At 41.8% G+C, this 13036-nt stretch overlaps 1 protein-coding gene across 2 annotated transcripts in view; it reads right to left on the bottom strand.

Moving 5' to 3' along the window:
* The window catches only part of depdc7a (DEP domain containing 7, paralog a), a 28856-nt gene extending 20863 nt beyond the window's left edge, over nt 1–7993 (bottom strand). Inside the window, exon 1 of one of the 2 annotated variants that reach the window (XM_071400801.1) lies at nt 7862–7993. Coding sequence is in view for 1 of the 2 variants with exons in the window: in XM_071400799.1 (XP_071256900.1) it covers nt 1704–1722 (19 nt within the window). In the remaining variant the exon portion in view is untranslated. Of the gene's footprint in view, nt 1–1703; nt 1986–7861 lie in introns of those variants that run through there. The other variant, XM_071400799.1, reaches the window with a different exon arrangement.
* Nucleotides 7994–13036: the final 5043 nt, after the last annotated feature.

Raw genomic sequence — 13036 nt, 5'->3', positions numbered from 1 at the left:
GATAACCTGACATGACCATCACAGCATGGTTGATAACCTGACATGACCATCACAGCATGGTTGATAACCTGACATGACCATCACAGCATGGTTGATAACCTGACATGACCATCACAGCATGGTTGATACATACACCATGGACCAAAAGTATTGGGCACCGTATGAGAGATATCAACTGAATAGATGTCAAACAGAGGGAGATTAAGCTCAATTGGTAGAACATGGTGCTTGCAACACCAGGGTTGTGGGTTCGATTCCCACAGGGGACCAGTATGAAAAGTCACTAGTGTAAATTGTGTCTGCTAAATGACTAAAATGATTATGTGAAAAACAAATAACCTACAGGCTGATATTGATGACAATGTAATCGCAGCCTAATACAGGCCTGGGAAAAGACATGAGGGTGAAATACAATCACACAGGATTACAAGACATTCATTGGTTTAACACCCAGAAAACCCCATTACTGGATAAATGACTGTAAACTGCATTAGAGTGGAATCCTTCATTTGGGGGTTAAGAAAGCGGTATTAGAGGGCGACCATCTGGAAAAACCGTCTGGGGATCCTGGTACAGTAATCCGGATCTGCTCAATGTCAGCATCACTCGAGTTGAGGAGTTCACGGGGTCGATGTGCGGATGAAAACAATCCTGGGAGTCGGAATGGTCTGTCACCTCGGTTTGCCCGCCCCGACTGAGATTGGAGCCAGTTTGCATAGCTGTCGCCAAACATTCCACTTCCCCTCCCTCCCTCCCTCAGTCCCCAGCTCTCCTCTCGCGGGCGCGTTGCATCAGGTGGGAATTCGCTCTATTCGGTCAAGGGCAACAGAGAGCGGTGTGTTTGCACACCATGCAGGTAAATAATCCCAATGGGAACAGTATCACCCAAATGGAACGTGTTGACTGGTAGGGGAGACTATCTGCTATAGCCGTAAATGCTCCTATTGGAAAGAATTAGGCTCAGGTAGAATACCTTGGAGTTTTACATGATTCTTTTCCTGATATTTTTTTTATTTTTTATAGCCTATTAAGAAGGAGATTTCGAAGAATGACAAAAAGCAACAGGCATCAGACAGAAAGTAAACTAGGCTTGGTTCTGTGACGTTCATTCCTTCACGCGCTCAGACTAGTCACACCTGATAGAGCCCGAAGGAAAATACTAACGTACATCTAAAACCCATGCAGTTTGAATTTCAGTCTAAATACCTCTCACTGCAGATTATGCCAATAGTCTACAAGAGCTGAGAAACTGCACTGCCATAAATCATTGGGATCGGAAATACTGTTGTTCCTCCGAAGAAAAAAGACCCTCAAAGTAGCCTAATAATGTATGTAGCTATGGTAATTAATTAATTATTTGAAAATATGAACTGTTAATTGTTACATTAGGAAACAATATATAAAATGTTGAGCAATTACAGGCTATATAGTCTAGTTGACTGGGATGTGACCCATCTATGTTACACCTAAAAACGGAGCCATAGGACATTTCAACTATAAACCATTTGGATCTGTTCAGCTCCATGGCCTAAACACTTATGTACTGACACATTCATTGAAACTGTAGCCAAATCAAATCACTTTCTCTAACATTTTCTGATAGGCTTATTGGGAAACGAAACAAAAGCTGTGACATGATTTCGTAATAAAAACAACAACATTTCAAAGTTATCATAAAGGATTAAATATATTATTAGGCCTACCTCGTGGTTTGTGCAGCATGAAAAAAAAGTTCCCGGAGCGCTAAACGGCTACCTCTCTTTTCCACGGTATCATTTGGCTCCTGCTACTAACGTCTGTCCTCTTGCTATCTCCAAAGTTCCTTCTCGCACCACAGTGACGCAACTGCAAAGTCGACCCGAAACCGCCTCGCTCGCTATAAGTTATTCAGGACGATTACAACGTGAAATAACGCCTCCACCTCCAACCTCATTTACATGATAAGTATTTCGCTTTTTAGACATTTAGAATATGAAAAGACCGAGAAGATTTTTTAAAGTGTTACATTTCCCCCTTAATCTCTCTGTCTCCCCCTCTTGGTCTCTCTCACACTTTCGCGCGCACACACAACATTCATTTTATAGGTTTCAAATTCTTTAACAGAGACCAAAGGTGTATACACTTCAGCTGTTTACATGTTCTGAATTGACATCTTACATTTAGCCTGTCACATGTAAATTACAGGGACATGTTTGATCAGCAGTTAACCAGGCAATAAACTATTGTTAGGCTACCTCCTAAAGAATTCCCACCAGCATGACTCAGATCTGAAAACATCAGAGATGAACACAGTGGTTGTATGAAATTAAAGTGGAGAAATCACAGCTATAGCTAGCTTCAGTCACATTCATCCAGTGAACCACATTCACTCCTCATGGATATTCTTTGGTTATGACACCATAAAGGCAAACCATTCAAATGGCAAAAGACAGAGGCAAAATCTGTGCAGAGGTTGTCTACAGTCTCCAGGCTCTGTGGTGCTCCCTCTCCCAGCCTCACCTTGTTAAACATACAGTAGAAAACCGCTGATAGCAGAGCAGCTGATAGAAAGCAACCACTATTTTTCTTTGACGGAGCGTAGGGTGGAGAGCGGAGGCATGTGAAACAGTTGGATGTCAACCTGCTCTGTGTGTTTTTATAAGGCCATTTACTTCTACTGAGTGGAGAGACAGACAGACAGAGACAGAAAACGTAGAACACCAAATAATGCATGCAGAGCAGAATTAGGCCGATACCCACTAATTATCAAAATCCAGAAAAGAGCCGTTAAATTCTACAACCACCTAAAAGGAAGCGATTCCCAAACCTTCCATAACAAAGCCATCACCTACAGAGAGATGAACCTGGAGAAGAGTCCCCTAAGCAAGCTGGTCCTAGGGCTCTGTTCACAAACACAAACACACCCCACAGAGCCCCAGGACAACAGCACAACTAGACCCAACCAAATCATGAGAAAACAAAAAGATAATTACTTGACACATTGGAAAGAATTAACAAAAAAAACAGCGCAAACTAGAATGCTATTTGGCCCTAAACAGAGAGTACACAGTGGCAGAATACCTGACCACTGTGACTGACCCAAACTTAAGGAAAGCTTTGACTATGTACAGACTCAGTGAGCATAGCCTTGCTATTGAGAAAGGCCGCCGTAGGCAGACATGGCTCTCAAGAGAAGACAGGCTATGTGCACACTGCCCACAAAATGAGGTGGAAACTGAGCTGCACTTCCTAACCTCCTGCCCAATGTATGACCATATTAGAGAGACATATTTCCCTCAGATTACACAGATCCACAAAGAATTTGAAAACAAATCCAATTTTGATAAACTCCCATATCTACTGGGAGAAATTCCACAGTGTGCCATCACAGCAGCAAGATTTGTGACCTGTTGCCACAAGAAAAGGGCAACCAGTGAAGAACAAACACCATTGTAAATACAACCCATATTTATGCTTATTTATTTTAACTTGTGTGCTTTAACCATTTGTACATTGTTACAACACTGTATATATATAATATAACATTTGTAATGTCTTTATTGTTTTGAAACTTCTGTATGTGTAATGTTTACTGTTAATTTGTATTGTTTATTTCACTTTTGTATAATATCTACCTCACTTGCTTTGGCAATGTTAACACATGTTTCCCATGCCAATAAAGCCCCTTGAATTGAATTGAAAATTGACAGAAAGACACAGAGAGACACAGAGAGAGAGAGAGAGACAGACAGAGAAAGAGAAAGACACAGAGAGAGAGAAAGGAAAATAATGCATGGAAAAGACAGGAGTCCTTTTTGATTTATTCTTATTTAACCAGGCAAGTCAGTTAAGAACACATTTTTATTTACAATGACAGCCTACCGGGGAACAGTGGGTTAACTGCCTTGTTCAGGGGCAGAACAACAGATGTTTACCTTGTCAGCTCGGGAATTCGATCCAGCAACCTTTCAGTTACTGGCCCAATGCTCTAACCACTAGGCTACCTGCTGCCCCAGGTCCTAAAGTCCTAAAGTCTTGGGTTGCTGACTGAGTGAGAATGACCCCTTATTCAGACCCTCCAAATGTAAATACTGTGGTAGATGATTTATGACTACCAAAGTCATGATATTGTAGCAAATTTGTGCAGTAGCCCCGACCGGGAATCGAACCCCAGTCCAACAACTGTCAACCCAACACCTTGGTCAACAGATCTGAACCTCTCGACGAGGTCACCAGGGGTTGGGTTAAGGTCCCTCCACACTTCTCTATACCAAGTCCTTCACATGCAGACGTAGCTAGGTGTTGGGTTAAGGTTGATACGATATGATATAGTCCTATAGGTGATGTGAGGTTTGAGGTCAGAGTGTATTAAGGAGGCATCGTAACAAGCTGGTTACAATGGAATTGCCTCAGCTTTGTGTTATTATGACGTCAGTAACAGATGACTGTCTCTATAGCCCACTTCATGTCCTCTTTCTCTCATGTCAATCATTCTCCCTACAACCCTTCTATAAGCTACTGCAGCCATTTCCTGTACACCTTTATGCTGTTGACATCAACAGTTTCTAACATGTGGGGTAGGTGCCAGGGCTGAGTGGTCACCCAAAGTAACAAGTTACTGAAACAGAAGCAGCAGTCTCATGCATAAAACAGCACACACACACACACACACACACACACACACACACACACACACACACACACACAGTGAGAGAGAGACTATTTGCACATTGTTACAACACTGTATATAGACATAATGACATTTGAAATGTCTTTATTCTTTTGGAACTTCTGTGAGTGTAATGTTTGCTGTTAATTTCACTTTTGTTTATTATCTACTTCAATTGCTTTGGCAATGTTAACATATGTTTCCCATACCAATAAAGCCCTTGAATTTAATTGAATTGAGAGGGAGGAGGCGCCGAGGACACAGATCTGAAACTTAACACCTGTGCACAGACACCCTCAGGTGGCAAAGCCTCCATAATGATGTGACTAAACACAGCCCCCATGTTGTCTACAGTTTAGTAAACATCCATTGTGATCGGAATCTCATGATTGTTTGGCAACTTGTCAGAGGCCACACTGACTCACTCACGCTCATGCAGGAAGCAGGCACGCACGCACACACGCACGCAGAACACACACTTCATCCAGTCTGAAGGGGATAGATCCATTCTGGAGGGGATAGATCCTGTCTGAAGGGGATAGATCCTGTCTTAAGGGGATAGATCCTGTCTGAAGGGGATAGATCCTGTCTGAAGGGGATAGATCCTGTCTGAAGGGGATAGATCCTGTCTGAAGGGGATAGATCCTGTCTTAAGGGGATAGATCCTGTCTTAAGGGGGTAGATCCTGTCTGAAGAGGATAGATCCTGTCTGAAGGGGATAGATCCTGTCTGAAGGGGATCGATCCTGTCTAAAGGGGATAGATCCTGTCTGAAGGGGGTAGATCCTGTCTGAAGGGGTTAGATCCACAGACTGAGATCCTCACTGGAGAAGCCCCCATTTCTATAGAAATATAATCCATTGTCATGGAAATAGAAATGCATAAAGGTGATACATTGAAGTCAAGGCGTACAGTCCGCCATGAGCACTGAAAGGAAGAGTGAACATTACAGATCATCTCTCAAAGACACAATGCTGTAGAAGAATAAAGAAGGCAACCTGGAAACCGGTTTGACAGAGGATGGTTACATTCTCCAACATTATATGTGTGTGTGTGTGTGTGTGTGTGTGTGTGTGTGTGTGTGTGTGTGTGTGTGTGTGTGTGTGTGTGAGTAAGAGAGGGTGTGTGTGTGTGTGTGTGTTGGAGTGTGTGTGTGTGTGTGAGTGAGTGTGTGTGTGTGTGTGTGAGTAAGAGAGGGTGTGTGTGTGTGTTGGAGTGTGTGTGTGTGTGTGTGTAAGAGAGAGAGAGACAGAGACAGAAAGTATGTGTGGGGGGTGCATTTGCTTGAGTCTCCTCCCTGTCCCTGTCACCTAAATTCCTAGATGATTATAGATTAAAAATAAAAATGTCTAGAGAAGAGAGAAAGAATGTTTTGAGAAATTCCAATGAAGAGAAAAATGAAAGGAGGAGAAACATTCAGAGAGATGGATGTTTAAGACAAGTAAAACCCTCCAAAGAAGAAAGAGAAAAGATACATTGAGAGACACACATCTTTAGACATTCTCCAGAAGCACACATTCTGGGAGGTCCCATTCAGAGGAAACAGTTCCCAGAGCAGTAACTGTTAACCCCTAACCATAAAACACAATGTAACACGCCTATAAGCAGAACAATACAGACTGCTCCACGGTGTGACTAAATACAGACCAGAGAGCAGGTGAACTCACATGAAAGACAAAGCTCAGGACGATGTCAAACGCTCTAAATGAAATTCCACAACTCCTCCGGAAACTAACAACAGATACCCAAAATAGGACTCAGTGTTGGAGCACTCACAAAGCATGTTGAGAACATAGAACTAAAACTCACAAAGCATGTTGAGAACATAGAACTAAAACTCACAAAGCATGTTGAGAACATAGAACTAAAACTCACAAAGCATGTTGAGAACATAGAACTAAAACTCACAAAGCATGTTGACAACATAGAACTAAAACTCACAAAGCATGTTGACAACATAGAACTAAAACTCACAAAGCATGTTGACAACATAGAACTAAAACTCACAAAGCATGTTGAGAACATAGAACTGAAACTCACAAAGCATGTTGAGAACATAGAACTGAAACTCACAAAGCATGTTGAGAACACAGAAATAAAACTCATAAAGCATGTTGGGAACACAGAAATAAAACTCATAAAGCATGTTGGGAACACAGAAATAAAACTCATAAAGCATGTTGGGAACACAGAAATAAAACTCATAAAGCATGTTGGGAACACAGAAATAAAACTCATAAAGCATGTTGGGAACACAGAACTAGAATGATTATATTTCTATGGATGAGATTAACTGATCACGTTGTGCTTTTTTCCCCAGGTGGAAATGCACTAGGTTGAAATACACAAGTCCTCAACTGGCAGCTTCATTAAATAGTACCCGCAAAACACCAGTCTCAACGTCAACAGTTAAGAGGCGACTCCAGGATGCTGGCCTTCTAGGCAGAGTTCCTCTGTCCAGTGTCTGTGTTCTTTTGCCCAACTTAATCTTTTCCTTTTATTGGACAGTCTGAGATATGGCTTTTTCTTTGCAACTCTACCTAGAAGGCCAGCTCTTCACTGTTGACGTTGAGACTGGTGTTTTGCGGGTGCTATTTAATAAAGCTGCGAGCTGAGGCGTCTGTTTCTCAAACTAGACACTCCTTGCTCTTGCTCAGTTGTGCACCGGGGCCTCCCACTCCTTTCTATTCTGGTTAGAGACAGTTTGCACTGTTCTGTGAAGGGAGTAGTACACAGCGTTGTACGAGATCTTCAGTTTCTTGTTAATTTCTCACATGGAATAGCCTTCATTTCTCAGAACAAGAATAGACAAGTTCTTTGTTTTTGGACATTTTGAGCCTGTAATCGAACCCACAAATGCTGATGCTCCAGATACTCAACTAGTCTAAAGGCCAGTTTTATTGCTTCTTTAATCAGATGGTTACTGACAATGGGCCTCTGTACGCCAATGTAGATATTCCCAAAAAATCTGCCATTTCCAGCTACAATAGTCATTTACAACATTAACAATGTCTACACTGTATTTCTGATTAATTTTATGTTATTTTAATGTACAAAAAAATTGCTTTTCTTTCAAAAACAAGGACATTTCTAAGTGACCCCAAACTTTTGAACAGTAGTGTATCTATATAGGTATATAATATATTGTATGCTAATGAGAAACCTTTATACACACACAAGATTACCTATAACATAATCTAATAGACTAACTCACCACAAATGTGCTACTCCAAACAGCGGTATCAAAAGGTCCAAATGTAGTTATAGGAGAATATTACACTTGAATTCAGAGCTGTCTCTTTTCCTTACTGGCTGTCAACGTCAAGCCCGCAGCGTGAAAACCATGCAGGTTGGCATTTATTGGGATGACTCATGTCATGGAGGCTGATCTGCAGAGTGGTCACTAGCTGGCACAGCCACAAAGTCATAAAATCAGATTTTAAACCTTACCCTAACCTTAACCACACTGCTAAACCTAATAATGGCTAACCCTAACCTTAAATTAACACCAAAAAGCTCATTTTAGTTTTCATGAATTTTTACAATATCGCCAATTTTGACTTCGCTGCTGGCCAATCTAGCAGAAACCAGTCAGTGCTGCCTCCAGGGCAAGACTCATGACAATAAATGTCAACCTGCGAAAAACATCCACATAAACTGGTTCTACTGCACTCCTTAGCCCTGTTTATACCTGATGCTAACATGCATCCTATGTCCTGATCTTGTCCAAATTCTCATTGTCACCCCATTTACAGGTGTAGGCGATTAAAAGACACATTCATCAGATTGTGATCAGATCTTCCTGACCTCCGGATCTGGATGGTCAAACCATTTAAATTATCATTATACCAACCACTAAAATCATTGACAGGAAGCACCATTGACCTAAGTCTTATGGCACCAGTAATTGCCTTAAAGTAAATAAATTCATAATATTTTGAAAGAATTTCTGTCAAATATCAGGTCACAATGTGGGCACAGTGGACGGATGAGACACATTTTAACACCAAGTCTAGACGCAACAAAACTTGATCAAAAAGGCATTGGATCATATTCATCAGATCACGAAACTCACATGTTAGTGCAAGGTGTAAACGAGGCTGTTCAGATGTAATTGTGTTTCTTAAACCAGCCATCAACACTGACTGTACAAAACATTAGGAATACCTTCCCCCCTTTTGCCCTCAGAACAGCCTCAATTAGTTGGGGGCATGGACTCTACAAGGTGTCGTTCCACGGGGATGCTGCCCATGTTCACTCTAATACTTCCCGCAGTTGTGTCAAGTTAGCTGGATGTCCTTTGGGTGGTGGACCATTCTTGATAGACACAGGACACTGTTGAGCGTGAAAAACCCAGCAGCATTGCAGTTCTTGACACACAAACCTGGCACCTACTACCATACATCGTTCAAAGGTACTTAAATCTTTTGTCTTGCCCATTCACCCTCTGAATGGCAAACATACACAATCCATGTCTCAGTTGTCGCAAAGCCTGAAAATCCTTCTTGAACCTGTCTTCTCCCCTTCATCTACAATGATTGAAGTGGATTTAACAAGTGACATCAATAAGGGTTCATAGCTTTCACCTGGTCAGTCTATGTCATGGAAAGAGCAGGTGTTCCTAATGTTTTGTATCATAGCTGCAAAACAGAAGACATTTCTCACACACACACACACACACACCTCCCCTCTCTTTCACACACATCATGTGTACACACACATGCACACATACACCTGTGCTGAAATGTCACCAAACAGCTCTTTGGTTAACACACTTAGAGAACTAGTCCACAAGGTGAAAGCAATGTTGGCTCTCCTCTTTCAGTTCCTGTTCTGGGAAAATGAACCAACTTTATTTCCTTCACTTTCTCCTTCAAACTTATCACGCATCCAATGTCAGAGGAGAATGATTGCTTTAGGGCTGATGTGGTTATTAATTAGCTAAATGTATTTGGTTAGCGATTGTTCCTGGTATAATGGGTGGATTCAGAGGAGGCTGGTAGGAGGAGCTATCGGAGGACGGGCTCATGTAATGGCTGGAATGAAAACCATGTGTTTGGTACCGTTCCATTTATTCCATTCCAGCCATTACAATGAGCCCATCCTCCTATAGCTCCGCCCACCAGCCTCCTCTGGTGGATTGCAGTCTACTCCCTCATTCAGTGTGAGGACAGATTATCTAGATGGACGTCACTGTTTATGACCAACATGAGTCTCTTCTCTATTAGGATACAGTGTTCCCATGACACAGTGCGTACACGGGACATCATCCGCACATCATCAGGCTGGCATCTCCATGTAAACAAATTCCCATTGGCATGGAGACATGGAAACCAGCTCAGTCTCACCCAGTCTCAATGGATTCCACTCTGTTCATCTCCCACATATCAAACTATGTATCAATATTCATATGCTTTTCAGCTGTAGGTCTAGAACAGTGGTTTGTGTTCCACAAGCCCGCCGTCTCTCCCAGTGATGCCCGCACTGGAATCCCAAACGCCCCACACCCCACCCCTGCCCAGAGGACAAGGGACAGGGCCCTCCTTCATAGGGCCGTGGTGGGAGAACAGGGGTGCTTTTGTTTTCGGGAGGGCACAGGGGAACGTTTTCTGCATTGTGGTCGTCCGGACAGTCATATTTTATTCAACAGGCCGTTGGCTCTTGGCGGAGGCTAGGCCACAGGCCACAATGTCAGCCGTCTATTGTCAGAGGGAATAGTCTGTTCCAAGACAGGGTGAGCAGCATCACAGTCTGATCTTCCTGCCTCAGTGTGTTCTCTCTCTGTAAGCTATACAACATCTGTCACATAGTGGACACGCAGACAAAGACAGACGGACACCATATTCCCCCTTTCTCCCTCCCTGGCTCTCTATTTCTCTCCCTCACACACATCACAGGGAAGGAGCAGTGCTCTCAGCTTTTAGAGGTTTTCAGTACGTAGGTGACTTACACAAGCAGAAGTAACTGTCCTCCGCCACAGGTGGCTACAGCATGTTTTATGAACAGGTTAAACACCAACCGGCCTCTCCCTGTGTGGTTATGAAAGTGAAGTGTGTTGGCAAGGGAAACCTCTCACTCATCTCGATAGTCAAACTCAGATCCTTTGAAGTCTCTGTGGTATTGAAGAGGAACTGGATGGGTACACTAAAGGTCTAAGTGTGACGATGGCTAGAGATGCCAATCACAGTGCTTTTAGGTAGTTTCCTTTCCAGATTTCCATGGAAGGTGAAAGGGGAAATTCTAGTCTAATAACCTTCACACTGTCGAACACAGACTTATTGCAAAGGTGAGATAAGACGAGTTTTTATGTATGACTGGGACTGGGCCAATACAGTGGAATTATTAATCTACCAGCCAACCAGGAAAAACAGTCAAACATGCAGTCAAACTGACCTTTAAAACATGCAGTCAAACTGACCTTTAAAAACATGCAGTCAAACTGACCTTTAAAAACATGCAGTCAAACTGACCTTTAAAAACATGCAGTCAAACTGACCTTTAAAACATGCAGTCAAACTGACCTTTAAAACATGCAGTCAAACTGACCCTTAAAAACATGCAGTCAAACTGACCTTTAAAACATGCAGTCAAACTGACCTTTAAAACATGCAGTCAAACTGACCTTTAAAAACATGCAGTCAAACTGACCCTTAAAAACATGCAGTCAAACTGACCTTTAAAAACATGCAGTCAAACTGACCTTTAAAAACATGCAGTCAAACTGACCTTTAAAAACATGCAGTCAAACTGACCTTTAAAAACATGCAGTCAAACTGACCCTTAAAAACATGCAGTCAAACTGACCCTTAAAAACATGCAGTCAAACTGACCTTTAAAAACATGCAGTCAAACTGACCCTTAAAAACATGCAGTCAAACTGACCTTTAAAAACATGCAGTCAAACTGACCTTTAAAAACATGCAGTCAAACTGACCCTTAAAAACATGCAGTCAAACTGACCTTTAAAACATGCAGTCAAACTGACCTTTAAAACATGCAGTCAAACTGACCTTTAAAAACATGCAGTCAAACTGACCTTTAAAAACATGCAGTCAAACTGACCCCTAAAAACATGCAGTCAAACTGACCTTTAAAACATGCAGTCAAACTGACCCCTAAAAACATGCAGTCAAACTGACCCCTAAAAACATGCAGTCAAACTGACCCCTAAAAACATGCAGTCAAACTGACCTTTAAAAACATGCAGTCAAACTGACCTTAAAAACATGCAGTCAAACTGACCTTAAAAACATGCAGTCAAACTGACCCCTAAAAACATGCAGTCAAACTGACCCCTAAAAACATGCAGTCAAACTGACCTTTAAAAACATGCAGTCAAACTGACCTTAAAAACATGCAGTCAAACTGACCTTTAAAAACATGCAGTCAAACTGACCTTTAAAAACATGCAGTCAAACTGACCTTAAAAACATGCAGTCAAACTGACCTTAAAAACATGCAGTCAAACTGACCCTTAAAAACATGCAGTCAAACTGACCCCTAAAAACATGCAGTCAAACTGACCCCTAAAAACATGCAGTCAAACTGACCTTTAAAAACATGCAGTCAAACTGACCCCTAAAAACATGCAGTCAAACTGACCCCTAAAAACATGCAGTCAAACTGACCTTTAAAAACATGCAGTCAAACTGACCTTTAAAAACATGCAGTCAAACTGACCTTTAAAAACATGCAGTCAAACTGACCTTTAAAACATGCAGTCAAACTGACCCCTAAAAACATGCAGTCAAACTGACCCCTAAAAACATGCAGTCAAACTGACCCCTAAAAACATGCAGTCAAACTGACCCTTAAAAACATGCAGTCAAACTGACCTTTAAAAACATGCAGTCAAACTGACGCCTAAAAACATGCAGTCAAACTGACCTTTAAAAACATGCAGTCAAACTGACCCCTAAAAACATGCAGTCAAACTGACCTTTAAAAACATGCAGTCAAACTGACCCCTAAAAACATGCAGTCAAACTGACCTTAAAAACATGCAGTCAAACTGACCCTTTAAAACATGCAGTCAAACTGACCCCTAAAAACATGCCTTTCTTGTCAGAGATGTGGTTCTAGATGAAATGTAGATTGACCGGTTAAGTGTGCATTTTCAGTAAACGGACCGGTTAAGTGTGCATTTTCAGTAAACGGACCGGTTAAGTGTGCATTTTCAGTAAACGGACCGGTTAAGTGTGCATTTTCAGTAAACGAACCGGTTAAGTGTGCATTTTCAGTAAACGAACCGGTTAAGTGTGCATTTTCAGTAAACGAACCGGTTAAGTGTGCATTTTCAGTAAACGGACCGGTTAAGTGTGCATTTTCAGTAAACGAACCGGTTAAGTGTGCATTTTCAGTAAACGGACCGGTTAAGTGTGCATTTTCA

This window comes from Salvelinus alpinus, chromosome 5 (genome assembly GCF_045679555.1).
Source record: "Salvelinus alpinus chromosome 5, SLU_Salpinus.1, whole genome shotgun sequence".
NCBI lineage: Eukaryota > Metazoa > Chordata > Actinopteri > Salmoniformes > Salmonidae > Salvelinus > Salvelinus alpinus.
This window is presented reverse-complemented; position numbering and strand designations above follow the sequence as displayed.